We start from the raw sequence: 27898 nt of genomic DNA on the forward strand, positions 1-27898 counted from the left end.
CTAGGTATGGAGATAGTCATGCTGGAAGAAAAGTACATGCTCAGGTTTGGGAGGAGACGATGGTGGAATTGAGCAAGGTAATCGACGTGGAGAGGGTGTTGTCGCAGATTTGCTTCTTTCTTGCCATATTTTGTCCTAGAATGTATGGTTTCCTAGACTGTTCATGCTTCCTGTACACGTTATACATCTAGTTGGAGAAATATCAGAGTCGTATAGATTTCTCCAGACCCCGAATTTGCTGACTAACACCATCACAGCCCCCGGGTCTAGAGAGCAGCATCTCTTATTCTGCAACCTCCCTGGTCTTGATTTGAGACAATCAGAAAAAACGACTATTCACAAGTGTTCTTCTGTATTCAAGTAACCACCATGACTTCAGCCTCAGTGAATTCAATCCTCCCATCTCAACCATTACACTATCTACCCACCTATCAAGTATTAATCTGCCTCCATTGCCGCCATGCCATTCAGCCTGGCGCAGTCGTCCGCCATCTGAAAGAAGTCCATTCTATCAATTGTTATGCTCGTCAATCCTTCGTCGACTATGCCTCAAAATTTGATCTGACCCCGCCCAACGACGTCGTCTTGCCTGATGAAACCCAGTTTCCAGTGCCTCTACTGCCAATTCAAAGCGGACTAGCATGCTCTTTTGCGGGCTGCACTCATTGATGTGTTACAACCAAGCGTATCAAACAGCATTGGAGATCTGTACATCAAATCAGTGCCTCGAAAGATGGCGATTTCTTGAAATCAGTTCCATTGCAGACTTTCTTCCGTGGGAATACTCTTCGGTACTTTACTAACCCAGCGTTGTTGGTCTCACCGTCATTGCCCGACAGTGCTGACAGACTGACAATTGACAGATCTTCTACTACGGTCAGTGAAAAAGGCCGCCCCAAAATCAGTGCTCCTTACTGATACCTATACCCTCCCTTAGACTGTTGATACACCTATAAGAGTAACATGGGACCAAAACATCCCTCTGACCCCAAACGATGAAATCCTACTGAATCATTATCAAGACCACACCTATAGAACCCTCTCATGTGATCCCGATACAGACAATGCATTTCAAGTAATCGTCATACAACTTTCCTCTCAATACCCCTTCTTACTCCACAGCCTCCTAGCCTGTTCAGCTCTCCATCTCGCATCCAACGACCCCAGCAATCGGCATTCCTATACAAGCCAATCAGCCCAACACCAAAACCAAGCAATTCCCGCCTTCCGATGGGAAACCATGCACGTTGATAACAAAAACTGCCAAGCAGTACTAGCATTTGCATTCTTCCTCGTCGTCTGCTCATTAGGCTTAGAACCCAAAGACGAAGTGTTATCCCTCAACAACGGAAACACCCAAAACAAAGAACAACTTTCCGCACAATGGATCCACATCCTCCGCAACGGCTGCTCAATGCTTTGTCCCGTCTGGGACGATCTCACCAGTGGTCCATTAGCACCCTTTACAGCTCTATGGCGAGATGATCTCTCGGTGTCGTTGTTGGTCCGAATGATCCACTACTGGTTACTTTACTGTCCACCTTCCTAGAAGATGAATCAACCAAATATCAAATCTACCATGATTCCGCTGTGAAATTGGCAGTTGCTTTCAAGTTCGTGAAGCAGTGTGGGCCATCGCCATCTATCTAGGATGTGCTCAATTCCTAGCCGATGCGTGTTTTGCCCGGGTACCTAGACTTATTGGAACGGAATTGTTCGGGTGCTTTATTGCTTTTGGCGCACTACGCCGTTCTTTCAAGGCCTCTTCAGGGGGTATGGTTCCTCAAAGGTCGGGTTACGAAATTGATTAGTGAGATTGCGCGTCGGTTAGAGGGATGCTCGCCTCGTACTTGGGATTTGTTTTCTCAAATTCGGAGAGAATGCTTTGTAGGTTAGTTTGAGAGATGGGATGACTAGCTAGGTATTATATACAGACCAGTGGGGTTTCATTCCAAGCACCACATGGTTGTTGTATAGTCCTAAGAGCACTACCTCGTGACTTCCTGGTCGTCGTGCGATGCCCTATTAGAATCAAAAGGTGTGGAGAGGAGTAAGGTACAGGAGGTACCTGGTTTCTTCCTTGTTAGCGTAGGGCGAAAACGATGTTAGCAATAGCATACTCGCTTTGAGGCAGGTGGGTTGGTACATAGACTGTCCGACACCTCATCAATGGCACTGTATACAGACCCTTGTATAAATGCCTCTCGTTGTGACTAGACAATGTTACACTTACAGCTTCGACTACATTTTACTCAATCAAAGCAAGTGATATGGTCAGTATACGAATTTATCTTCGAAATCACGTCTAGCGAGAATCAAACGCCGTATGGCAGAGTACGGGAGATGGAGAAAAGAAAAGGGAAGAAAGCCAAGTCGGAGATCGGCAAGATACATCCTCGTGGAAGTCCTGATAAGGAACTGATTTAATAAAAACTTCTGTGGTGTCCTGTGTATGTGTTGGGGTGCTGTGAGAGTGCGCGCAAAGGGACTCTTTGGGTAGTTAAGAGGCAAAGTAGACAAAATAACAAGGAGAATGAAAAACGAAAAAGAGAAGACAGATAGATATCCCCAGGCAGAGAACACAAGCACCGGGCCAAAAGCAAAGGAGGCACAAGGTAAGTAGAGGATCCAAAGTGAAATGGACCAGATCAGCATCAAAGCCGGTTGTTTGTCTTGCAGGCCCTTGCGAGCCTTGAGAGAGCAAACCGACTCAAGTCAATACATCTCACATTCCCTTCTCCTCGTCTCCCCTCTGTCCTTGCACAGGGAGACCCGTCGCGCGCTCTCTCTCTCGGTTGTCCCATCCGTCCTGAGGACGTGAGTCCTTCAACAAGATCTTTTTAGGTGTTACTCATTTACTCGGCGGGCTTCTCACCCTCGGCGGCCGGGGCCTCCTCCTTCTTCTCGGCGGGGGCGGCGCTCTCGGCAGCGGGCTCAGCCTCGGAAGAGGTCCAGAGGGTCTAAGATTGGTCAGTATTTGTGTTTCATCTATGCAGAGTGAAGTACGTACCAAGTTATCACGGAGGAGCTGCATAATGAGGGTGGAGTCCTTGTAGCTCTCCTCGCTCAGGGTGTCGAGCTCTGCAAACAGGTGTTAGTGCCAAATCATTGAAGTTTCAAGAAGATGTAGACGTACCAGCAATAGCATCGTCGAAGGCGAGCTTGGCGAGGTGGCAAGCCTGGTCGGGAGAGTTGAGGATCTCGTAGTAGAAGACAGAGAAGTTAAGGGCGAGTCCGAGGCGGATGGGGTGGGTGGGGGCGAGGTCAGTCTGGGCGATCTCGGTGGCGGCCTTGTAAGCCTCCAGGGAGTAGTCGGCGGCACCCTTGCGGCGGTCGCCAATGGCAAACTCGGCGAGGTAACGGTGGTAGTCACCCTTCATCTTGTGGTAGAAGACCTTGGACTCGCCGGACTGGGCGGACTTGATGAGGTGCTCGTCGAGAACCTCAAGGATGTCATCGCAGATCTTGGCAAGCTCGGCCTCGATCTTCTGACGGTACTCCTTAATCAGGGTGACCTGGGACTCGTTGCCCTTGGACTCCTCCTTCTGCTCGATCGAGGTGACAATTCTCCAGGAAGCACGGCGGGCACCGATAACGTTCTTGTAAGCGACGGACAGGAGATTCCGCTCCTCAACGGTGAGCTCAACATCGGCCGAGGCAACGACCTTCATGTTCTCGACCATCTCTGTGTCGCATGGTCAGCGGATATGACTGAAAGTCGAGGATTGATCAACAAACCTTCATAGCGCTCAGCCTGCTCAGCGAGCTTGGCGAGGTAGACAGCGTCTTCGTGACCCATTGTGAAAATGTGTTTTCTGCAGGGATTAGATCAGGTTAGCCATTTTTCAGATAAAATTCCCAAGTTGTCACGGATTTCGAGATAGAAGACATCAAATCACGCCATAGAGAAACCGTGCAAGCAAGGCGGTCGAGAGGGGTAGAGAACAACCCCTCAAGTATCGAGGATTCCAGATGTATTTCCCCCTAAGAATATGGAGAGAAATGATCAAGTCATTGGGACGAAAATGCGTGATGGCAGATCATGACGATCATTGATGATAGCCCAGTGGCCACTCTGCCTTGGTTCCCGTGCGTAGTTGGTATCGCAGGAAAGCGGTCGCGGCACCGGTTCAGCGGGTAAACAAGGCAACGAAGACAGGTGGTTTCCCTCATATTATCGTGACGCGATTCCATTGACGAGGTCTTGACAGGGCTTGACTTGAAGGATATCTTGGAGGGGAGAGGGGGAGTTGTTCTTTTCGAGCCTTGGAAACCAGATTGATGTGTGTGTGGGGGGGGGGGGAGGGAGGTGGGAAGTGGCAGATGTGACGTGGGAATGGGAGTACCAGCATAGAGATGGATAGAGAGAACACTCACCTTGTTTAAAGAGAAAAAAGGTGAAAAGGAGATAGATTGGGGGGAGATGAAGGGGAAGAGAGAGAGAGAAGGGGAGAGGAGAAGGAGGGGGGGGAAACACAGAAGGCGGTGTTGTTGGGATTTACGCCTGAACAACCCACTTCTTCGGCTTCTAGCTAAAGGAGAGACTACTTGGTCACTTGCTCTAAGTAATTCTCATTTCTCTTTCCTTGTACTGGTACTTCATCTCTCTACACTTCCTCATCTTCTGTGTGGTTCGGTGGGCCAACATCGTCATCCCCCATTCCGCGCCAATCGCCCGGGGTTCCTAACTTGCGCCTCATTAGAGAATAAATACAAGGCAGACCACTAGTTTCAAACATCACTTCCCGCGTCTACTCTTTTCGACCTCTTTTCTGTCACTTTTTGGGGGAGTCCAGACGAGAGGCTTAGAAGGTCATCTGCAACATCCCCCCATGATGTTAACAAGTCGAATGAGAGCTCATCTACTTATCGCATCTTCTTGCGCCGGAAACAGAAATTTTTGTTCACATGACCTGCTGATGTAATATATCTGACATAATCTCACATGACGTTTCTTGGCGGGTTATGTCATGGCTTGCCTGATGTCCTCCTCTTGTACCTTGTAAACCTTCCCCTGTCAACTTCTTTCTCTCTCTCTCCAAACTCTACTATTTCATCAAAATGCTTCGTCAATTCATCCGTCCTGCTGCCACCGCCAACCGAGCGGTTATGACCCGTTCCTTCTCCGTCGCTGTCCCCCGTATGGGTGAGGGCGACACCGGCGCTCCTCGTCCCGCTGGTGGTGCTTCTTCTGGGTAAGCAAGATACAACATAGGTGTCTTCCTGTTACAGTTTGGCCTAAGCTTCAATTGCTATCAATTGCTAGCTCAGTATGCCAGTCTGGCTGCAGGTTGATGACATCATACTCGCGATGATCATTGCTAACATCTGTGCTCTGTAGTGACGCCTTCACCCGTCGTGAGGCCGCTCAGGAGAGTCTGTACATCCGTGAGAAGGAATTGGAGAAGTAAGTTTCATCGTTGGACCTTGGAGTCAAGAATACAACCTAACCGTGCTATAAGGCTTGCTGCCCTCAAGAAGAAGATTGCTGAGCAGCGCAAGCACCTCGATGAGCTCGAGGGCCATATGTGAGTGTACCTTTATTACCCTTGATGGAATTCTGTGTCCTTCAGAGACCTTGCTGGAATTGAGGATACAATAGAAATTACATGACTGACTGGTTTCATCGCAGTGACGGCCTGACCCGCCAATAGACTTATCGTCCATGCATCCTGCATTTATGAATAGCTACACTAAGCTCAGTGTATAATATCATCTCCACTCCAAGCCATCCGAGCTTGTTTGCTGGATTTAGCTCCGTTTCATTGCTAGCGCCTGTGCCTCGATTAAGCATGTCTCTGCCATCATCTCTCTCGAGTTTCTTCAATGAAATTTGCACTGTGCATGACATCTGACTTGCGTCCCTGTACTCCATAGTCACTAGAGTAATCCTGTGCAAAGGACCGGTATCGAGCTGGTCCAGTCAAAGCTTTAAAGTTCTCGATTAGAGTCGCTATAGAGATATGTAGGGGTACATTTATCCAAGTAAGCTCCAATGTACAAGAATTTACAACGGTGGCCATAAGTCCTTTCATAACCCAGTCCCGTTTTAATGATCTGAACAGCTCATCTGAGCTTCGTGAAAATTAACAAAAAAGAGGCGAAAAATAGCGGCTAAGTGAGGGTACAAATAATACATGAAATACAACACTTACTTTGGGGATTGTGTAAAAAGCTTGTCCAATACTCCAAAGCACTGTGGACAGAATTATGACCCCTGTATTTCAGATGGCACCGTTTTACCATCCGCGCTTGGTACAAGATCTCAAGATCAAAATAAGCTTATGCCGAAGTGACAAGGCCGCGGTGGATAACTTAGTTAACTAACTGTGTTGACTCCACAATATCAAGGCCCGCACCTACATCTGGAGCTCTTTCCTATACACTCTTCCTTTCTTCTTCATCTCTCCCTCCATGCTCACATTCATACATCATTGCAATTGGGAATACATCCTCTAGTGATGCCACAATCACCCCCACCATGCCTCTGCTCGACCTGCCAAACGAGCTTCTGCTCGCTATAGCAAACCCCCTGGACTCCGAGGGAGACATCAACGCACTGGTACAGACCAATCGTCACTTCCACAGCCTTCTCAATTCACATCTTTACAAACACAATGTCCTACACAACGAAGGATCCGCACTCGAATGGGCCGCAGCCCACGGGATACTGGCATCAGTCAAAGAATTCATCCAACAAGGTGCGCGGATCCAAGGCCTGGTTTCGAGTCAGCCCTTGCTCAATGCAGCACGCTACGGCCATGTTGAGGTGGTAGCTTATCTGCTCTCACTTGGCGCCAATCCTTACTCTGAGGAAAAAAGACCTCTCAAACGAACCCCAATCCAATGGGCTATCCGCTACAATCACCCAGAAGTCGTCAAAGCTCTGATCGAAGTGGGAGTTGATCCAAACGAAAGGGACAAGAAGGGAGAATCACTATTGCATTTCTCGGCCAAAGAGTCCACAAGGAACAACGAGGCAGCGACCCAGGTTCTCATCGCCAAAGGCGCAGAGCTCGAATCCAAAAACTTTATTGGCGAGACACCATTGTGCACAGCATGTGTCTCTGGCTCAATGGAAGTAGCGCTATGCCTGATTGAAAATGGCGCTGACATCAACTTCAAAGACCGGGACCAAAACAAATCACTACTCCATCTAGCAGCGCTGAAGAACAAAGTCCAAATCGCCGAAATGCTACTAGAAAAAGGAGTCTCAATCGAAGTCAAAGATTCCCACGGCAACACACCACTCCATTATGCCTGCTACAACGGCTGCAAGCAATTAGCCCTGTTCCTAGTCAGGAAAGGCGCAAACATGGAAGCACAATCAGCAACTGGAAACAGACCATTGCACCTAGCCACAGTTTGGGAAACGCGGATTCAACAAATTGACGAAAGTCTTCGGGTCACTTCAATGCTGCTAGCACTAGGCGCATCCCCAGAGCCGAAAACCGATAGTGGAGTTACACCCCTGCATCTTGCGATGAAGAAGGATGGGCACATTTTATGCAATATCCTACTCGACTACGGGGCCGATCCCACATCGAGAGATCATCGCGGTCGTACGCCGCTTCATTATCTACCGAAGAGTTATTGCACAAGATCGGCGGAGCTTTTGTTATCTCGTGGTGCTGCTGTCCAGCCCCAGGACAACAATGGTGATACGCCTTTGCATATAGCTGCCAGCGAGACATTGCCAGACTTTGTTACGCAATTGCTAGTTGCTGGTGCTGATCAAAACATTATGAATAAGCAGAATAAAACTCCGATTGAGCTTACGGTGACGGCGTTCTCGGATCGATGGGCGGAGCATTTATGTCCGTCAAACGAGGCTCGCGACATTCTCCAGGCTGCAAAAGATAAAGCAACTCCTGATTTGGGAGGCAGGTGACAGGTGTATTATTTAAATGAATCTATATTTACGGCAGTCTTGACATCAAGGTCCCATCTCTTGTACCGCCTTATATTATTGCTCTTTCCTACAGTATAGAACCTATGTCAAATTGAGCTACAGGAAATTGAAAAAGAAGAGGTCAAAGGAAGGCAAAATAATGCCTAAATCGATTCACTCGCTTCGAGAGTTCCGTACTCATAATATCCAATACTTTCATTAGCACTATACAGAAAAACTTGTAAACCTTATTATAGCGAAGTTAGCGTCAGAAATAAGCCAAGACTACATTTAATATGGCTCAAAATGTTGAGACTAGGAAGATCGTACGTGGTACGTGGGCGAAAAAATGGGTGTTGAGTTGATGGCACCAGTTACATCCTGACATCACGAGAAAAAGAATTTATCAGAAGCACATGCAAGCAGTTTATTGTGACCGACTATTAGCATTCCCTGACTGCAAGAGTACATTCCTTAAAGCACATTGAAGTGCCAAGTAGCCGATAACTCCGATATTCAAATCATTAGAAAAACATCAACCGCCCTTTACCGCCGACCCATGTAGGAGCGGTAGAAGTCATCAGCGGCGTGGCCATTGCCCATGCCAGGGCTGGCATATCCGTATCCGAGACGGCCAGAGATCGACTGGCCTGCTTGGTGGGCTGCAGCAACCTTGGCTTGCAGATCCGAAGTACCTTGGTCGATGATCTGGAGCTGGGACAGGTGCGAGTTGAGGATGCGGACGATCTGGGAGATCTGTTGAGATTTGTTAGTGGGTTATCACGGGATGAATGTATCAAGTATGGACTTACAGGCTCGTCTGCTTTGTTGGTCTTGCTCAATGTAGCGGAGGCGCCGTTCACCTCTTCAATCATGCTGGTAAGGTCCTTGCCCATCTCGTCCAGGCGGTCCGAAAGCTTCTCAGCCAGTTTGTATCTGTCGGTAATGTCAGTCAAAGTGTTTCTGGATTAAAGTGTGCATCGAAAGGAGGTACTTACGTCTTCTCGCGTTCCTGATCGGGTCCCTGGAGGGACTCTCCAGGGCCCACTTGCTTGGAAACCATCTCATCGACTTCGCGCTCATATCGGTCCAGCCATGCGCTGAGCTCGTCTTGTTGACCTTCCACAGATGCGAGTTGGCGCTCAACTTCCTGGGTAGCCCGGTCTGCATCAACAGTGCTGCCGTATAGCTTTTGAACCTTGGTACCGTTCTCTACCAACAGACGATCCCATTCGGAAACCTTCTCGGCCTGTTCGCGGAAGTCCTTCTGGTATTTGGTAAGGTCTGTCGCCCACCGGGTAATGATCTCATCCATAGTCTTGTTCTTCAGGCGGGACTGAGCTGGGGGAGCGGGACCAGCCGTAGACTGACCAAGCGCAGAGATACCTGTGGCTGTGGCTGTGGTGCCCGAGGTGGCACCTGCGGTCGAAGCAGCAGCTGGGGCGGTAGTCGTGGCACCACCGAGAGGTGCGGTAGGTTTGGTCGAAGGGGTGGAGGCAGTTTGACCAAAAAGTCCACCAGATGGAGCAGCAGGCTGTGCAGTAGATGTAGCAGGTGCGGCGGTTGTGGCAGCAGTACCTGGAGTAGTTGCGGCAGTTGTCTTGCCAAGACCCGGGAACAAACCCCCGGAGGGGGCTGCGGCTGGGGTAGTTGAAGGCGCAGCAGTGGATGTGGCACCGCCCATACTGGGGAAGAGAGACTTTTGAGGAGTGGAAGTCGAGGTAGCGGGGGCTCCTAGGGAGGGTTGGGTAGCAGCGCTTGTGGTGGAAGGAGCGGCACCGCCGAGGCTGAATGCAGGCTTCGGAGCAGATGCACCAGCAGCAGTGGCTGCATTGCCACCGAACAGAGAAGGAGTCGATTGCTGCCCGGGAGTAGACTGTTGTGTACCCTGCGTAGGAGCCGCGGCTCCAAATAGTGACGGCTTGGGGGTGCTATCCGCAGGAGTGGGAGTGGTTGACGCGGCCGGCTTGCCTGCACCACCGAAAAGGCTACCACTGGGCGCGGCAGCAGGGGTTCCTCCAAACATTGGCTTCGGAGCACCAGATGCAGCGGGAGCTGCACCTCCGAAAAGACCAGAAGACGGCTGTGATGTAGTGGGTGTGGTCGACGAAGGCGCGGCGGCAGGTGTGGTAGAAGCGCCACCTCCAAAGAGGCCAGTGGGTGCTTTTGATCCTGGCGGAGGGCCTGCGGGAGTGGTAGAGTTGTTTCCGAACAAACCACCGCTGGCGGGGGCGGGTGTCGCAGAAGCGGCGCCTCCGAACAAGGGCTTCGCAGCACCGCTGCCACCAAACATTCCGCTGGTGGAAGTCTGACCAGGTGTGGTCGATTCGGTTGTCTTGTTGGGAGTTTGGCTGCTGCCGCCGCCACCGAACAATGAGTTGGACTGAGTGCTGGGCGTACCGCCGAAGCTGAAGCCGGAGCTGGCACCGGGGGTCGCATTGGAAGCACCTGCATTAGAAGCACCTCCACCAAACATTGTATTGCCCGAGCCTGCGGCTGAGCCTCCTCCAAACGTAGAGGGCGAGGAAGAACCGCTAGCCGGAGCTCCAACGTTGCCGAAGAGACTGTTAGTCGATCCAGAGGTTGTGGTATTCTTGTTGGCACCGAAAGCGTTACCGCCGGATCCAAAGAGTCCTCCTCCGCTGGGAGTTCCGCTGGAGGCGCCGCCGGAGGGTGTACCGCCAAAGGAGAAAGACATAGTGTTGGTTGGCGCGATCAGGGTATGGAGGATGTTGGGTTGATGGGAAAAAGCTGGACGAAGAGAGCGCCAGCGACAGAAAGCAGGGGTCGGGGATCCTGCAGAAAGGATCAAAAGATCCAAGAGAAGAGAAAATATCTCCTAATTGAACGGGGATTAACAATAAGACTCAGGTCTGATTGAAGAAAGGCGAAACAATGAGACCAAGGTGCAGCAATAATAATTGAAGGAGTTTTGGCAGCACGCGCGGGATCTGCGGCCTGAGATATGAGGCACCAACAATCTACTTTCTGCCTGGTTATTCGGGCCACCAAGGACATTCGTGCCTGAGGCGGCCACGTTCTGGACTCGCATCGATCGCAGGGAAACGACGTCGTCACTCACGCTACGCACTGTGCATTGCATTTCAACTATTTTCTTCTCTCGTGTGCCCCTTCTTTCATGTTCATATCCTGAATTTAGCTGCAATAATGTCGGAGGGGCCGTCCGATTCGTCCAATGTGCATCTAGAGCCCCCCAGCAAGACTACTGAATTGCAAGACCCAGGAGCTGAGGATAACAGTAGGTACTTTGGTATATTTCGACTACTTTGTGCCATTCAACTAACAATCCCTTCCAGCAGCTTCAGAGAGCGGCGACGAACATTTCTCAGATGCCAGTGAAGGCCAGCCTGAGTCGCAGTCCAGCCCACAATCCGGTCGCACTTCCCCTGTCCCGCGAACACGAGTCGAGAGGGTTGATGACAGTGCACAACATGGCGAGGTTCCCGGCACATCAGCATTCGAAAAGAGGGAGCAGGATGCAGTCCCCGACGAAATTGAAGTTGTTCCAGAGGGTGAAACTAGCTCAAACCATTCGCCCGCGGGGTCAGAGGACCGTCCCTTACCCCCAGGAGGGTCGCCCATCCCGCGGACGGTGGTTGAGAAGGTCGACCCAGAAGAAGCCAGCCATGGTGAAGTGCCCGGCACATCAGCACATGAAAAGCGACTTGCGGATGCTGTGCCTGACGTCGTAGTGAAGGCGTCCGACTCTGAGGGCAGCCCAACGCCGCCAGCATTTGACCCTACATCCCCAGCCCCTGAGGCCGAAACAATTACATCAGAACTCCCTGAAACACGACTAGAGCGAGTGGACACATTACCTACTGAGGAAGACACCCATCCACAAGCTCATCAGAGCTCACCAAGTGACCCATTACCGGATTCGGTAGAAACGGTCCCAGATGCCCCGGCATCCACAGAAACGCTCTCTGCGAGCCACGATCCTTTACCACAGGATGATATAGATGATGACGATTTTGGAGAACCAGAGCAAGGCGCGGACGACTTTGATGAATTTGTAGAGGAGCAGGATGGCATGGAAGACGATGATTTTGGAGATTTTGACGACGGCTTCCAAGAGCCCAGCGCAGAGGACGCTGAAGCAGCTTCCACAGACGGAACAACAACACCTCAACCTCCCTCCCTCCCATCAGTTGTATGTGCTAAGCTCAACACTACTCACACTCCCGGCTAACCCTTCCAACCACATCAGCCCCCTCTCATCGATTTCGACACCATCAAATCCACATCCGACCTTCTCACCTCCCTCCAGGGAACCCTAGATAGCCTCTTCCCCGCCACTCACGACCTCAGCACCCTCTCACCCGTCGAACCAATCCCAGATTCAGCAGCAATCTTCAGCACTGAGCGCTCCCTCTCACTGTGGTCACAGCTGGTGGCCCCACCACCACTCCAACCCCAGAACTGGGTGAAATCCCGCATCCGTCGCCTATTCCTCGTATCCTTAGGCGTGCCAGTCGACCTAGACGAGATCCTCCCGGCCTCCAAACAGAAAAAGCTCATCCTCCCCTCCATCGACCTGGAAGGCTCAGGAGCAAAGAGCCCAGCCCCCCGCTCAACAAGCCAAACCCGAAAAGAAGGCGATGGCACACCCGATAATGCCGAAAAGGGTCAGGCTCCCTCACGCCAAAAACCCCCCTCTACATCCCGCCGTGGCGCCCCGCCGCCACCCGAAATGGACCTTTCAGCCGTCCGCCGGCTGTGCGCGACTACAGATGCCGCACTGAGCGGTCTTACAGACCCAGAATTAGAATCACATGTTAAGGAATTGGAGCACGTCACGCAGCGGGCCAGTTCGGTGCTGGAGCACTGGCTTAAGCGGCGAGATGGGCTCATTGGTGAAAAGGAGGCTTTTGAGGGCGTTATTGAGAACCTCGTTAGTCATGTGAGGAGAGTTAGGAAGTAGTGTTCCTCCTTTTTCTCCTGGGTTTATGTTGGTATACTACACTACCTAAATGCCCAATATAATACACTTTATGTATAATGCAATGTCGAGCGGAAAATGCCATGCCATGTCTTTGCTGATTGAGGGAGATTTCATATCTGTAAAAGCTATCATATCACAGCAAGTATATAAGTTCATTTTACAATGTTCAAGTTGCCGTAGGAAGGAAGAATGGCCTAGGCAAGCTAAGAGTGTTCTGATCAAGTTCTGCGAGAAGAGACAGCTACTATGTCCATGGGGTAACCGATAACAAGAAGCAGAGAAACAAATAAGAAGCAGGGAACAAGGAAGCTAGCTTCACACCCAGTCCCAGAACGCCAGTAACGAAAAATGCAATGGGAATAACATGCGATAAAAGGGTATCTTTCTTTTCAAAAAGGTGCATGCAATCGCTGAAAGGCATGGGGGGCATAAAACAGGTTGGGTAGATAAGACGAGAGACATGAGAGACGACTCTAAGTGACTGTCTTGTATTGGATGGAAAGGGCTAGTAATAGACAGAGCGCGAGCAACCCGGCAATGGAACAAATCGCATTATCCACTCAGTCCAGCTCAATGACGGTATGATCAGTCACAGGAACCCGGGCCGAGGGAGTGACTTCAGTCTTAGGACGTTGCGCATCCGGTTGAGGGGTAGACAAAGAATCGGCCTTTCGCTTCGTCGCCAAACAGGTCCGATCGGCGCGGGGAGAAGGCTCATCGGTGAGTTCCCTCAATTTCCAAGAACCATCAGCCTTGAATTGGATTGCCTGGGCGTTTTCGAGGCGATTGGTGGCGGCCAGGTTTACGTGCACCTCAGCGAGGAACTGGTCGATGACGAGGAACTGCGGACGAGCATCTTTCTTGCAGGTGGGGCAGCGCCAGTTCTCGATCATGGGTTTCTCGTCACATTCAAACATTCGGGTTTTGATGAATGTCTCCAGGTCGAAGCAGTCGAAGTGAGTGCAATTTCGGGACCGGGCTGGGATGTCGAAGATTCGCGCCATGAAAGGGTCTACCAAGCTGATTGTCAGGCTGTCCGTGACCACGGCCACGTCGTCGTCATCTGATATCGGGTCGATGCGTTTTTGGATGAGTGCGCGAGAGTCGGCGGTTGAGATGGACTTTGCCATGTTTTTAATGGACTCGAAGTCATTGATTCTCAGTATTTCCACGCCCATGGCATATCGGGAATTCTTGCACTCGTCCCCTCCCAGAAGCAGAGTGATCCTGACTGTGTTTCGACCCGGGCGAATGTTTGCCGTGATATCCAGAGGGAGATCTTTCCCGTTGTGAACCTTTCGACGGACGAACATCTCTTGGTCGTTGACGTGGACGTAAATAACACTGGGCCAATATGTGCTTGCGGTAGGCCATTCTTCTTGACAGGAAATTGGGGTTCCGGGAAGGCGGATGCACCGCAAACGAAGAGTGTGACAACCAGCCCTGTAAGCCCAGATGGGACGTTGCCCTGCACCTTGAGGAGCCATTCGGGGTAATGTTTGAAAGAACGAGTCATTGACATTGAAAGTCCATCCGTACATCGGCTGCTGAGGATTGAGAACAGTCGGCGATACAGCAGCACCGGCAAGGTAGCAAGACAAGCTGGTTTCAAGATCCTGCCCATCTGCTCCCGTTGTCAACAGCTTTTTGATAGGATCGCGAAGATTCGCCTGATGTAGGCCGAGCCGCATTGGAACTGGATTCACCGTCATCGGTGCTCGGTAATCGGGAGGTGGCAGAAAGTAAGAGATCGAAGGATCTCTCTCCGTTGGTATGGTAGGTGCAGACCGTAAAGGCTGTTGTCTGGGTTGTTGGGGCTGTGTGATCTGAGAATGGGAATTGATACTGATGGGAGATGTGAAGGGGTGGGGAAGGGTATTAACAGACACAGTGTGTGTCGAAGGGACGGATGGATCTTGAGGCATGTGTCCTGGGGCTTGCGCGAAACCTCTCATTTGGGGTCCCTGTGCCATTCCATGCATTTGAGACGGGTGTATTTGTCCAAGACGCGCTGGGTGCATCAGCCTCGGGTGAAGTTGGGGCTGAGAGTGCCAGTAACCAGTCTGTGGATCACCGAGCACTTGGGGGGAATTCGAAGAATGATAGTACCCGCCAGCTGAGCTAGGGAATTGGCCAGAAGCCGGAGATCCAAGGTAGGGCGATGAGACCGACACCGTTTGTGGCGTGGTCTGTATATGGAGGCTAGGTTGTGGGGGATTGGGGTAATGGACCTGCGTCGCCTGTGTCACCTGTGGAGATTGAATCATTTGAGGTGATTGAGATGACTGAGCCTGAACTACCTGAGGCGACTGAGATAGAGGCGATTGAGCGACCTGAGGTGACTGAACTACCTGCGGCGACTGAACTACCTGCGGCGACTGAACTACCTGAGGCGACTGGGCTACCTGCGGTGATTGAATTACCTGAGGTGGCTGAGCTACCTGAGCTATCAGAGGTGACTGAGACGGTACATAGGCCTTGGGAAACTTGAGATACTCCCGAGTCAAGTCCTGGCACAAAGCCCGCCTGCTTGTCTCCGTAACCCGATTGTCTAGAAGACCCGCGTATGAGCCCCAGTCATTCCAGAACAAGTTCAAGAGCTTTTTGATATATTGCTCTTCATAAAGTCCCCGCGAAATACACATAAACATCACCGACATTAAGACCGGAGAGTCGACTGTGAACCTTTCTCGAAGCTCATCCACTAGAGGCGGACGGAAGGCCTGGGCATACACAGGCTCCCATTGACTTGTCAGCAGTTTTAAGAAGAGCGGAACCTTTGCAACTGCTTTGCAGTACCACGGTTGCGTGGTCAAGGTCTGAGGAGATGCTGGGAAATGAGCCAACCCGAAGGTGACTGCATAGTCCATCTTTTCGTTGTCTTCTAGGAGACGGGCGAGCATGCGCATTCCTGCCTCAGGTGCTCCAACATAACCTAGGGTCGTTGCATCAATGCTAGATCGGCAGAACAACTGATGCATCACCAAATAAAAAGTGTCTTTCATTTCGATAGCTTGGCGCAGCAGATCAACTCGAGGTAGACCCACGGTCCCAGTGAGCTGCTTGTTTAAATCAGATCTGAGAGTTTTCAACTGTTCCGACCAGGCTTTCCACAAATCGTCGGTTGGCTCGGAGCTCGCAGGGGATGACCCGGCATCTTGCGGTTGCCCTTGTGTGGATTGAGCATTTGTATCAACTCTGGCTTCCATCAAAGGACTCTGAGTAGTGGGAGTGCGCTGAGTAGATATGCTCCAAGGTGGAGCCGAGAGTGATTGTTGCGCGATTCTATGCTGTCCATCACAGCCTCGTTCCGTCGTGGGTGTGCCACGGGCATTTGCTTCTCGCTGGGCTCCCACTAAAGGGCTCTGGGTTCTGCTTGGAGGTACGGCTGAGGGCGTATGTTGCGCACTCCCATGCTGTCCACCAGGGCCCGGTATCGTCGTCGGTGTGCCATACGGATTTGTGACGCGCTCGGAACTCTCAATTCTAAATTGGGGCCGGGGGACTCCTACCGTTGGCAGGGTCGCTGCCATATGTTGCGCATTTCCACGCTGCGCCTGTTGTCCGGGCTGCAAGCTCGCGTTGGGGGTAACTGGGCTGGGTTGAGAATTTGTGCTCGGCACCGGCGAGGGGAACGCCGCCGCTGGCGGAGGAGGTTTTCTTGCATTGACAGCGGTGAACCCGTTGACGGCCGTAAATCCTCCGGAACGGGGGAAAGGCAGAATGTCACCAGGGGACATCAAGGGCTCACGTGGAGGCTCAGTGCCTGGTATAGGAAGGTCGGAGAGTTGTCGCGCGCGTATTTGACCCGAGCCCTCCGGCCCCATCCAATTCCTCCGCACGCCACCCAAGAACAAATTTGCAGTTGTGTTCGATGTCCCGATGCTGTCAGCACGAGGAGCGTGCACCCGGTGAGATTTCGGTGTCATGGTATATCATCGTTGGGTGGATATTTGTAGGAAGGAGGTTCTCTTATACAAGACGCTCGTTTCCTCAACAAAGACTTAAGCGCCGATGGTTGTTTGGAGGGGAAAGAGAAAGAAAGTTACGAAATTACCGAAGCAGGTACCTGACTGTACTTAGGGGAAAGGGACGGAGATCCAGGGTTTCTAGTTATGTATTTGAAAGTGACCTGTAAGTGCGAACTTTGGTACGTTTGTTTGAGTGATTTGATCGGTTGAGTTAAGAGGACTTCCTTAGTACTTCACCAAGTGAATTCACTAAGTACTTCAGGGCTGACAGTATCAGGGAATGGCCGGATTCATCATGACGGGAACAGAAAAAGAAGAGCCGGTGCAATCAAATGGCAATATTCGAGGATGCCGCTAAGGGCCACTTACATGTTAGATTGTGCAGGTCAACTAGACTGAACTATTTAATTAAACGAAGTAACTTGTGCCACTCTCAGCCGTGGATTTAAAGCGTCCAGACTCTTTGACGACCGCACACGTCACTTGATTTTCGCCTCTTCCTTTTCTTCCCTTTTCATACTGTTTGTGGTTTCCATTGAATTCAATTACTAGAGTAACTTGGTTTATCTTGGATCAAGCGAACATTGGTATCGAGCAAGCATTGAGTGAGGTTCGTGCTCCCCGAGCCCCGCCAGCGTTTAATAACCTAATCCCCGAATGCGCTAGATTCCTCGACCTCAACATTCTCTCCCTTTTCTGACCTCTAAGATTCCACGTCTGTTCCCGGTATCTCTTCTGTTTTCCCGCGAGGGCGCTTGCGCCCGACTTGCGATTTTCGATTTTAATTTCGCCTTCGCCTTATCTTCCGAGGTCCCATCCGCGATCGGAGAATCGTCACGTCTTGCGACATGGTTACTATGGGACCACCCCGGGGCTTGAGCCCCGGTGACATGCTAGAAGTCATTCGTAAGTGACGCCTTGTGCGACGACGGCGCGCACGCGCCCAGTCGCTTAACTGCCCCAGAGCTGCGCGCTAACTCTCGGATCTAGATGGCTTCAATGGACGGGGAGAAGATGAATTGGTGATGGCACCACGTGATCAGATTGAATTGCTAGAGTTGGACGACGAGTTTGGTGATGCGTGGTACCTGGGCAAGAATATGAGCACGGGAAAAACAGGCCTTTTTCCAGCCAGTATGTGCATGGTGGGCGTGAATCGTGGAGAACCGAGTACTGACATGCGCGGCAGACTTTACTAAAGCATGCACTCCCAAGAAGAGCTTGGCCGAGTCACCCGTGCTTTTAGAATCGCCGGCGCAATTGGAATCTGCGAGCGCGGCAGATTCAGCATTCGCATCAATGGGAAGTGGGCAGTCCACCCCTCAGGCCTCGCGACATGTGAGCACTATCGACATGCAATCGCCGCAACTCGATTCGCCCACCCAACAACGATCCGCATCGTCCCCGCTACCTCGGCCCAGCCTGGCAGCCGACATCCAGCAAGCGTTCCGCAGCCCTATCGACAATCACATGAATGGGGAGGAGAGCCCAGTGATGAATGAGACTTTGAGCGTCATTGATGAACACATTACGGATATGAACACCCCGCGTCATAGTGTGTCGACACAAGACCACAAAACCATCAATGATTCAGGCAGCGAGTATAGCAGCCATATCGATCATCGGGCCTCTTATATCAATGGACATGAGACTGATGATGAGGAGAGGAACCTGCCCAGTGAGCAACAAGTGCGAAAATGGGGTCAAGCAGAGACTGCCCGGCATTTGCGTGCGCTCGGCATTGATTCAAACCACTGTAGCATCTTTGAGGAGCAGGAAATCACCGGAGATGTTCTTCTTGATATGGATCAGGATTTTATCTTTATGAAGGAATTCGACTTTGGTGTCATGGGCAAACGCCTGAAAACATGGCACAAGATCAAAGCCTTCCAAGAGGACATCAAGGACTTCGGTCAACAGCAAGGCCAAAGAGGCTCTGTCTCAAGCGTCTCGGGCCCTCCAGAAGAGCGCACATTGTCTCGCGCGGGACACACTGGCCCACTTCTCCCCCGGATTCCGACGCTGTCAGAAAAACATGGCTCAGGGTATCAACATCCCCGGGCCTCTGCCCCAACTCAGCACCCACGACTGGCGAGTAATAACAGCTCGCCTATAACTCCTCCTTACAGCCATGATTCCCCGAGAAGGATTTCTGCGGCGTCAATCCGTGAGCTTAATCATACGCGTCGTCATTCGTCTATTGATGCGACCCATCGTGGGATGCCTGATGGTTTGAATGGTCAGCATCAAAAGAAGCCATCGTTTGACCGTTCTTGGACCCTCAACTCTGGTCCACAGACATTGCCTGCCCGCCCAGGAACATCCTTGGGTACTTCAGGCTTCCGAGGACCGATGACTACGGACTCGGGCTCGTTCACCAATTCTTACACCACCACCCCTGATCAGATGGATGACTTGGATCGAGGTTACTTCTCGGGGACCGAAGTTGACAGTCGTCGGAATCGTCGCGTTCTACAGAAACGCAGCTCTAATAATGGCAGCATGAACCATTCACGAAAGTCCAGCTATGCTGACGAACCGTATCGGGTCAAGACCGCCGGAAAGCGCCACTCTCGAGTTGGTAGTGCTGATTCGATCCGCGACGCCGCAAAGCATGTTTCCCCTGCTGCTCAGGCTTACCATGGCACGCCACCGAAAAGTCGATTGCGAAGCTTGAGCACGCGTGTGTCAGGAAGTGGAACCAGCGCCCAGTCTCCAGCTACCGAAAGCAAGACGGGTGGATTCTTTGCCAACTTTGCCCCTCGGGGCAAGACGGATTCCGACAGTAGTGCTCGCTCTTCTACATCGCAGTTCCAGCCATTGAAGAACGCCGGTCCCAAGTTCCGGCGAGCAATGGGCCTCCGTGCTATTTCCGATGTTGTTGGAAAGAAGATTGACACGTCTGTGCCTGTCTCGCCGCGCGATTACGATCCCACCTCTGCTCGCACCGGATCCACGACTCCATCGGCGACGTCGAAGAGCTCGGAACGACATAGCACAGATGGGTCTGGCAAGGCGGCGGACCCTAACGGATTCCAAGTCCGCCCTCGGACCGTCAAGTCCAAGAAAGAGACCAGTGCCTATACTCGTGGTCTTGAGAAGAAGACCCCAGGGGAGCAGATGGATGGCTGTGAATATAGTGGATGGATGAAGAAGCGATCTTCTAACTTAATGACGACTTGGAAGCCCCGTCTGTTTGTCCTCCGTGGTCGTCGCTTGTCCTACTATTACTCCGAGGACGATCCTGAAGAAAGAGGCTTGATTGATATTACCGCCCACCGCGTCCTCCGAGCGGACCAAGACCCTATAATCGCCTTGCATGCGACTATCACCGGTTCAACCGCACTTCCTGCCAACGCCAATGCCAGCAACACTGCTGAAGACGGAACTAATGGCACGAAGCTCGTATCCCCTTCCGTAATTCAATCCCTCACCAACAAGGACGGCAGTGGTCCGTTCTTCTTCAAGCTCGTGCCCCCCAAGTCAAACAACTCTCGCACCGTGCAATTCACCAAACCCGCCACCCACTACTTCCAGGTGGACAATGTCCAGCAAGGTCGCTTGTGGATGGCAGCCCTGATGAAAGCAACCATCGAGCGCGATCTGGGCCAGGCCGTGGAAAGCACCAACAAGCAAAAGACTATCAGTCTGAAACAAGCGCAGGCCATGAACCAGCGGCCACCAGAGCTGATGTCTGCTTCTTCCAAGGCCAAGGCAGAGCAAACAATCGACGAGGAAGAGGAAGACACCGGATTACAGACTGATGGCCTCAACCTATCCAACGCTCAGCCCTCTGAAGCCAATTCTTTCGAAGACGCCAAGGTCAGCATGGACGAGCCTGAACAGAATGGCATTGATGAATCTACACCAGATGGCCTTGGAGACTTAGGCTCCCCACTGCTCCCCGATCCCCTGGACAAGACGGATTCCAAGTGAAGACTTATACGCTCGATTCTATTTTCTTTGTGATCTTTGGTGCATTTATGTCTCTTTTGGCAACTATTTCTTGCTATTTTCTCATCCTACCCCCTTCATGTTCTGCTTTTGTCATTTGTGGCTTTACGTTTCCCTTTTGCTGGCGTTCGATGTGATATACCCCTCGCTCAGACTTCTTCCTCTTCTTTGACTCGGGTCACTTTCCCTTGTGGGGACTTTGTCCTCGGGGGATGTGAGATTATACGATTGATTTGCTTATGACACGAAGTTGAGTTTGTGCTGGCTTGGTGATGAGCGTCTTGCTCTGCCCTAATTACCTATTTTGTAGATAGATTACCCTAATAGTATCGTTTTCGGTCCTATAACTTATTTCCTTTCTAGCTATGTTTGCGCTGAGAGGTATATTTGCATGAACAAGATGTTGATCGCAGATAATTCAGGTATGTTTCTAGAAAATGAGGCATCATCAGATATTATCACTCATCATATATTGAAAAAATGCTATTCACAATTATCTCTCGAGTTTCGAGTTTGGCCCTTGCATGTATAGTTCGCGTTATCGTTATCGATTGATTAGCTCTTGTCACTTCAAGTTGGTCCCTTCTCCTTTCCTCTACTCTCCAACCCTTCCATATCCACAATGCTGTATATGTCTTTATAACATTCTTATCCTTGTCTGTCATTCTAATACAATCCTCCATGTCCCTCCGGTGGCTGCTGTCGCGCACACTTGCGATCCTCCTCCCACTCACAGTCACCGCCACTGTTTACCTGTATATCTACCCAATCTTCAACGGCTGCGCCTTTCCCCTACCAAGAGCCCACGCCTCCAACTCGGATAAAAAGACCTCAATAAGCCGTTTTCAACAAAATGCCATCTTCAATACCTTCCTCCAACACCTCGGCATCTCATCCTCAACCCCAGACCCAACAACCGAACCCGCAATCTTCAGACTCCTAGTCCTGGCAGACCCCCAATTAGAAGGCGACACCTCCCTCCCATTCCCAGAATACGAACTATACCCGCGCATTCAATTCCACTGGCGCGCTATCCAAGACTCAATCGGCAATGCCAGCGCCTCAACCACCCCAAAAACCCCACTAGCAAAAGCCGTCTTGCACGAGAACGTCATCTCAAACATAACAGCCAGCCTGCGCGAACTAGCAAAAGAAGATATCCCACGCGCCATCAACTCAGCCCTTAAACGCCTTGACCTCTTCGGCAACGACTTCTATCTAGCACACATCTACCGCACGCTATTCTGGTGGACGCGCCCAACACACACAACCGTCTTGGGCGATCTAGTAGGCAGCCAATGGATATCCAGCGAAGAGTTCGCGCGTCGCGGATACAGGTATTGGAATCGTGTTTTCCGCGGCGGAGAGCGCGTGGACGATGCGCTCACGAGGACTGGTGCTGTTGGCGCGAGTAAACATGATAAAGCTAAGCCACCGGTGGAATTGCTTGGTGTCAATGGTGACCCGGCTTGGGCGAGACGGATTATTAATATTGCTGGGAATCATGATATTGGGTATGCGGGCGATATTGATGAGAAGCGCATGGAACGCTTTGAACGGGTGTTTGGTCGTGCGAATTGGGATGTGAGGTTTGAGCATCCTCCTGTTGATTTATCGGGCTCCTCCTCCTCCTCCTCCTCCTCCTCCTCCTCCTCCTCCTCCTCCTCTTCTTCTTCTTCTTCTTCTTCTTCTTCTTCTGCGAGCGAGTCGGTTGTTACGCCTACGCTGCATCTGATCAACCTCAATTCTCTCATGTTCGATACTCCCGCGCTGTCATCGGTGGTCCAGGACCAGACGTATACGTATCTGAATGAGCTGATTGCGCACCGACTCGCGCCAGTCGAGGATCGGTCGACCTTTACACTCCTTCTAACGCATTTACCTCTCCACAAACAAGATGGTATTTGCACGGACGGCCCATACTTCTCATTCCACAATGCCGACGACGATGACGGTCCCGATGGAATCCCACGTTGGCGGGAAAGCGGCCTGAAAGAGCAGAACCATATCAGTGATACACTCAGTGCTGGCGGTATCCTGCAGGGTATCTTTGGAATGAGTGGTGATGAGCGTGCGCCTATCGGTGGACATGGTCGGAATGGACTTATCCTCACGGGACATGATCATCCTGGCTGTGATGCTGTTCATTATGTCAATCGCACTTCGAAGGAAAATCAGGAGAGGACAGAAGAGGATCAGAGCGCTCAGTCCTGGAAGTGGGCTGCTAAACGCTTTGAGGAGGACTCACAGATGAATGATCCTTCTATTCGCGAGGTGACTCTCCGCTCGATGATGGGTGAATTCGATGGTAATGCTGGTCTTCTCTCGGCGTGGTATGATCAGGCCGTTGGTCAGTGGAACTACGAGATCACTATGTGTCCTGCTGGCGTGCAGCATATCTGGTGGGCTATCCATGTCCTTGGGCTTGTGACGCTTGGTGTGGCGCTTGTTTGGTTCATGCTTGGACTTGTTGCGTCTGGAGATGCTGGAGCGACAACTGCTGCTCGTGTACGATACGACAAGAAGGATGAGAAGCTACGTCTGCGGGAGTCTTCGAGAGTACAGTTGGAAGAGTCGAAGACGGGTGGACAGAAGAAGTAGTTGGTTGGTGCGCTTGTAGATATGTTTTGGTTTGTTGTACTGTATCAATATTTTCATTAGACCCATGGAGTAAAATATACGTCGTTGTGGGTATAAATTATGGCTCATTGCATTAAGACCATCTCGGGATTGAAAATTGAAACATGCATCGCTGCAGACATATATCGTGTTGCGTCTGGGCCGTGTCCAAAATAGATTTGTAGGATGTCATATGAGTTAGGGCAAACTCAAATAACAGATCGGAACACAGACTAGGTCGCGACAAACTAAATACAACTACAATAGCTCCAAGTCTACAATGTACGACAGGACAGGTACACGGCCATTTGGTAGTCATATCAGAGTTCATAAATCCGCCCGATACTAAGAACAACGAGAACAACCAGACGCAAGGACCAACCCCCCAGCCCAATAACAAAAGAAAGAAGCCAAGCAACAAGCCGGCACCCATTCTATAAGCCAACATGGTCAAGCAGGCGACGTCTCTTGAATGATAAGAATGCGCAAGGAAGAATAGGCAATTGAAAAAGAGATATGATTTTTTTTTTTCAAAAGTAATACTTCCGAGAGTCGCCAGGAAAGGGTAGAGAGGGGGAGGGAGAAAACACGAAGGAAGGAAGAAAACGGGCTTGAAGAATAAAAACAGTTGGATTTCGTCGTCAATATGGACACGACATGTCCACTATCCCATTTTAATCCTATGGTCTCATATGCACCGCGTTCCAGGTCCCGAACAGATTTGAGGTTTGGTATCGTTCTTTTTCTTTAAAATTCGGTTTTTGCTCTCTTTACATGACGACACCGGAGTTGGAGGCAATACGCTGTGGGATGTGTTAGCTGATGATCCGATGAGGTAGGAATGATGCATGACAAGAAAACGGATAGTAAATATATCCAGTCCTCGTAGCAAAGGGTGTGAACGTACGGGCCAAAGCTCAGCAGCCTCCTTTCCGACGGGACCGGTGATGGCGGAACCCTTCATCTCACCCTTGGCGTTGACGATAACACCTGCGTTGTCCTCGAAGTACAGGTAGATACCGTCGGGGCGGCGCCAGGGCTTGCTCTGGCGGACAACGACAGCGGGCATAACCTTCTTACGGAGCTCAGGCTTTCCCTTCTTGACGGTGGCCATGACCATGTCACCAACACCGGCGGCGGGGAGACGGTTCAGGCGGGCACCGATACCCTTCACGGAGATGATGTACAAGTTGCGAGCACCGGAGTTGTCGCAGCAGTTCATCACGGCGCCACTATTGACGAAAACGGATTCGTTAGTGTTCTGTTTCTCTTTCCATTTTTGTTGTGTCGCTGTGTGTTCCCCAATGCTGTATGGCAACTTTGTGGAGTAGAGTTCCATTTTTTTTTTGTTTCCTCAATGCCCGCCGGTCTTTGGTTTCTGTCGATGCTGGGTGTATTCGAGAATATTGATCGACGAGACGACTGTGGGATCCGGCGGACATGGAGGCGCATTCCAGGTACACTAAACGATAAGAAATTTGAAGACGTACCAGGGCAGACCGAGAGTCATCTTCAGCTTGTTGCCGGCGGCACCGCCACGACTATTCAACCGTTAGCATAACCGTTTTGTTTTGTCGTGTTCGTTTCCAATCCGCATTCTATCCTCTCGACACAAGGCGGACGTCCATCAATTTTTTCGATCTTCCCCGCAGGCTTGTGTCGTTCGGAATCGAATGGATCAAGGAATGTAGTTGCTGGTAAACTCACCCTCTCTTAGACATGATGGCTAGGTATCACGGGGACGAAGTTGGGTGAAAAGGGTTGGCGACAAGAGGTCGAGAGTTCCGGACGACGAGGTTCCAAACTGGAGGTGTGCTTTCTCGCTTAGTGGGCAAAGTGCGTAAAATCTTGGCACCGTGGTTTTATTGGTGGCCTGGCCCCCTCACTGTGCCCTAATGCTAACCCCATCTGGGCTAGCGGCAACCACCGTCTTTTGGCCTCAGGCATCAATGACATCTTTACTCTTACTTGTAGCGGATCGCATCGCTACTCTACTTTATAAGCATGCGAAGAACCGTTTGGGAATATATCACTCGTCATATTTCAATCATAAAAGCCAAAGGAAAGGAACTAAAAAACAGGCACGGGGAAAAGATCAAGATAAAAACAATTCCTTCCAGTTGAGTAGCCCTTGTAGAAGCAGCCGGCTAAACAAGTCGACACTGTCAATGAAGACTGTGGGATGTGAGACTATCAATCTGATTCAACCCGATTGCCATTCTACCACAAGTGATGATGCCCCCAGTGTCAAGCAAGATGCGAGCACGCTGTAAACCGATAACACCTTCTGCCATTGTCCGTTGCGCCAGATCCGATATTGTCGTCTTGTACCACAGCTTATTACACCTCTTTCTTGAGTTCTTCGGTAGATGTTGATTGCTCCTCCTTGTTAGCGTTAATGTCCGCAGCGGGCGCAGAAGTCTCAGCGGAGGGCGCCTCGAACTTCTCACTAGTAGGCTCAGCAGCCTCCTTTGCAGGAGATCGAACTCGGGGAGGAGAAGGTGCGGAGCCTTGAGCGGGTGCAGTGTCCTCTGTCTTCTTGCTATCGCCCTCAGCTGGTGCCTGCTCTGGGTCAATGGGCCCCGGGGCAGCATCTTCCATCATTGTATCTTCGTCATTAGGTGCAGGGGACTGAAGCTGGGAAGTAGTCGAAGCTCCTTGTTCCTCAGTCTCCAATACCATACGATCGGTATCAGTCGCGGGTGTATCTTCGGCTTGAGGGCCAGAAGTCGACTCGGGCTCAGTCCGGGGAACATCTGCCATCTGTGCGTCAAGGGTGGAATCCATTTCACCGTCGGCTGCAGATGAGGCGTCTTGTGGGGTAGCCATGCCACTGTCTAGCCCGGAGTCCGGCTCAAGGTTACGGTAGTTGACCTGATTGCGGCAGCGAATGGCACCTGGCTGACGACGCACACCGTTGGCGGCGTTCTCTTCTTCGTCCTCACTGTCGCTCAGTTCACCAGCCTTCTCAGTGTATTGATCAAAGCGTCGTTGAGTAAAGCGCTTGTCTTTGTTCTCATCTTCATCGAGGTCATCCAGAACGTCATCGGCCTCGTCGTCCATGCCATCCAAGATCGGGTTCCGTGGCACATCTGTCATCTGAACTGAAGGAGCAAATGCCGTACGCTTGAGGTTTTCAACGACCTGATTGCGAATCTTATCGAGGTATTCTTTGGTGTTTGCATTGTCCATATTAGAGGGCCGGACATCAAGCTCATAATCAGGTGCAAAGTACTGAGCTGAGTTAGCGTCATTTCGTTCACGACAGGGAAAGTTCTCTTACCTCGTAATAGTCGTTGTAAGGAAGTTCAGATTCGAGACCTTCTCCAACCAGAATACCAGTCTCATAAGCCCATGTTCGTGCCACGTTGCGCATGGTGTAGCCACCACCGCCAAGAATCAATGTTGGTAGATCAAAGCTCTTGATGAAGTTGACGCAGTTGGCGTGTCCACGCATACTCAGATTGAAGCAGCCCAGACGATCGCCCGAAAGACTGTCACCACCACATTGCAGGACCACTGCCTCCGGACGGTACCATTCCATAACACTCTTGATGACAGGTTCGAAAATGCTCTTGTATGAGGTGTCATTGATACCATCGCGAAGAGGGAAGTTGACTGCGTAATGCTTGCCCTGGCCGACACCGATGTCACGGAGCTCACCGGTACCCGGGAAGTACTCGCCATACTTGTGGAAGGAGACTGTCATGACACGGTCAGTCGTGTAGAACGCCTCTTCGACACCATCACCGTGGTGAACATCAATATCGACATATAGAACACGCTGCTTGAAACGAAGCAGTTCGAGGATTCCGAGAACAATATCTGCCGGGTGTTAATTGAATCACAACGGTCTATTAGCTTCAAATATCTTACCATTGACGTAGCAGAAGCCACTTGCTTCGCTCTTCTTGGCGTGGTGCAGACCACCAGCCCAGTTAACAGCAACATCGCACTTGTTGCGGTTCAGACGCGCAGCACCTTCCATACTGCCTCCAGCACTGATTCCGCAGAACTCAAACAAACCGTCGAAGACGGGACAATCGTCACCCACGTTGTACCGGCTTTGTTCTTTTGAAAAGTGATCCATGTTGTCTGGCGTAACTTTGGAGAGGAAATCAATGTACTCATCGGTGTGAAATTGGGTCATCTCATACTTCGACGCAGGTTTGGCGCGCTGACGGATTTGCGCGTTAGCAAAGGGTATGGCACATAAGTAAAATGGAAGCACGACTCACGTAGATCTCCATCTTCTTATAGAGACCATAGTTCATAACCAAGCTGTGTGTCATACGAATGCGATGAGGCTTCATGGGGTGGCCCGAAACGTACGCATAGTTGCCCACATCAGAGTCGTAGAAGTAGGCGACCTTCTTGTTCTTGGACCCAAGAAGGCCATTGGAAATAGGTTCTGCAGCCATGTCGCAAAATGACCGAGAAATAACGAGAGAAGTGAGGGGTGGTCTTCGAGAAATATAGGACTCGGAGAATGGGGTA

General features: G+C 51.0%; 12 protein-coding genes across 12 annotated transcripts; 7 read left to right on the forward strand and 5 right to left on the reverse strand.

Annotated features, from left to right (window-relative positions):
* Nucleotides 1-369: 369 nt before the first annotated feature.
* On the forward strand, nt 370-1549 carry N7508_009272 (uncharacterized protein; the record flags this gene model as incomplete). Its single annotated transcript, XM_058467335.1, is given in 4 exon segments — nt 370-609; nt 641-708; nt 723-876; nt 938-1549. The coding sequence occupies 4 exon segments, from the start codon at nt 370-372 to the stop codon at nt 1547-1549; spliced, it is 1074 nt and encodes a 357-aa protein (XP_058315181.1).
* Nucleotides 1550-1552: 3 nt separating this feature from the next.
* On the forward strand, nt 1553-1811 carry N7508_009273 (uncharacterized protein; the record flags this gene model as incomplete). Its single annotated transcript, XM_058467336.1, is given in 2 exon segments — nt 1553-1590; nt 1604-1811. The coding sequence occupies 2 exon segments, from the start codon at nt 1553-1555 to the stop codon at nt 1809-1811; spliced, it is 246 nt and encodes an 81-aa protein (XP_058315182.1).
* Nucleotides 1812-2855: 1044 nt separating this feature from the next.
* artA (14-3-3 adaptor artA) lies at nt 2856-3799 on the reverse strand (the record flags this gene model as incomplete). Its single annotated transcript, XM_058467337.1, has 4 exons — nt 2856-2960; nt 3011-3081; nt 3137-3685; nt 3739-3799. The coding sequence occupies 4 exons, from the start codon at nt 3797-3799 to the stop codon at nt 2856-2858; spliced, it is 786 nt and encodes a 261-aa protein (XP_058315183.1).
* A 1262-nt stretch (nt 3800-5061) lies between these two features.
* On the forward strand, nt 5062-5654 carry N7508_009275 (uncharacterized protein; the record flags this gene model as incomplete). Its single annotated transcript, XM_058467338.1, has 4 exons — nt 5062-5195; nt 5342-5407; nt 5463-5528; nt 5633-5654. The coding sequence occupies 4 exons, from the start codon at nt 5062-5064 to the stop codon at nt 5652-5654; spliced, it is 288 nt and encodes a 95-aa protein (XP_058315184.1).
* An 827-nt stretch (nt 5655-6481) lies between these two features.
* On the forward strand, nt 6482-7891 carry N7508_009276 (ankyrin repeat domain-containing protein; the record flags this gene model as incomplete). Its single annotated transcript, XM_058467339.1, has 1 exon — nt 6482-7891. The coding sequence occupies one exon, from the start codon at nt 6482-6484 to the stop codon at nt 7889-7891; it is 1410 nt and encodes a 469-aa protein (XP_058315185.1).
* A 546-nt stretch (nt 7892-8437) lies between these two features.
* N7508_009277 (putative nucleoporin Nsp1) lies at nt 8438-10589 on the reverse strand (the record flags this gene model as incomplete). The annotated part of the gene is made up of 3 exons (XM_058467340.1): nt 8438-8647; nt 8704-8827; nt 8890-10589. The coding sequence occupies 3 exons, from the start codon at nt 10587-10589 to the stop codon at nt 8438-8440; spliced, it is 2034 nt and encodes a 677-aa protein (XP_058315186.1).
* Nucleotides 10590-11059: 470 nt separating this feature from the next.
* On the forward strand, nt 11060-12836 carry N7508_009278 (uncharacterized protein; the record flags this gene model as incomplete). The annotated part of the gene is made up of 3 exons (XM_058467341.1): nt 11060-11150; nt 11209-12065; nt 12123-12836. 3 exons carry the CDS (start codon nt 11060-11062, stop codon nt 12834-12836), a joined length of 1662 nt encoding a protein of 553 aa, XP_058315187.1.
* Nucleotides 12837-13417: 581 nt separating this feature from the next.
* Nucleotides 13418-16786, reverse strand: N7508_009279 (MIZ zinc finger domain protein; the record flags this gene model as incomplete). Its single annotated transcript, XM_058467342.1, has 1 exon — nt 13418-16786. One exon carries the CDS (start codon nt 16784-16786, stop codon nt 13418-13420), a length of 3369 nt encoding a protein of 1122 aa, XP_058315188.1.
* Nucleotides 16787-17676: 890 nt separating this feature from the next.
* On the forward strand, nt 17677-20764 carry N7508_009280 (putative polarized growth protein (Boi2); the record flags this gene model as incomplete). Its single annotated transcript, XM_058467343.1, has 3 exons — nt 17677-17734; nt 17819-17962; nt 18018-20764. 3 exons carry the CDS (start codon nt 17677-17679, stop codon nt 20762-20764), a joined length of 2949 nt encoding a protein of 982 aa, XP_058315189.1.
* Nucleotides 20765-21463: 699 nt separating this feature from the next.
* On the forward strand, nt 21464-23383 carry N7508_009281 (uncharacterized protein; the record flags this gene model as incomplete). The annotated part of the gene is made up of 1 exon (XM_058467344.1): nt 21464-23383. One exon carries the CDS (start codon nt 21464-21466, stop codon nt 23381-23383), a length of 1920 nt encoding a protein of 639 aa, XP_058315190.1.
* A 788-nt stretch (nt 23384-24171) lies between these two features.
* On the reverse strand, nt 24172-25122 carry N7508_009282 (60S ribosomal protein uL14; the record flags this gene model as incomplete). Its single annotated transcript, XM_058467345.1, has 4 exons — nt 24172-24204; nt 24309-24633; nt 24892-24942; nt 25109-25122. The coding sequence occupies 4 exons, from the start codon at nt 25120-25122 to the stop codon at nt 24172-24174; spliced, it is 423 nt and encodes a 140-aa protein (XP_058315191.1).
* Nucleotides 25123-25741: 619 nt separating this feature from the next.
* Nucleotides 25742-27822, reverse strand: rpdA (histone deacetylase RPD3; the record flags this gene model as incomplete). Its single annotated transcript, XM_058467346.1, has 4 exons — nt 25742-26635; nt 26685-27226; nt 27278-27578; nt 27640-27822. The coding sequence occupies 4 exons, from the start codon at nt 27820-27822 to the stop codon at nt 25742-25744; spliced, it is 1920 nt and encodes a 639-aa protein (XP_058315192.1).
* Nucleotides 27823-27898: the final 76 nt, after the last annotated feature.

This window comes from Penicillium antarcticum, assembly GCF_028974205.1.
Source record: "Penicillium antarcticum strain IBT 31339 chromosome Unknown utg000009l_segment0_segment0, whole genome shotgun sequence".
In the NCBI taxonomy this organism is placed as follows: Eukaryota; Fungi; Ascomycota; class Eurotiomycetes; order Eurotiales; family Aspergillaceae; genus Penicillium; species Penicillium antarcticum.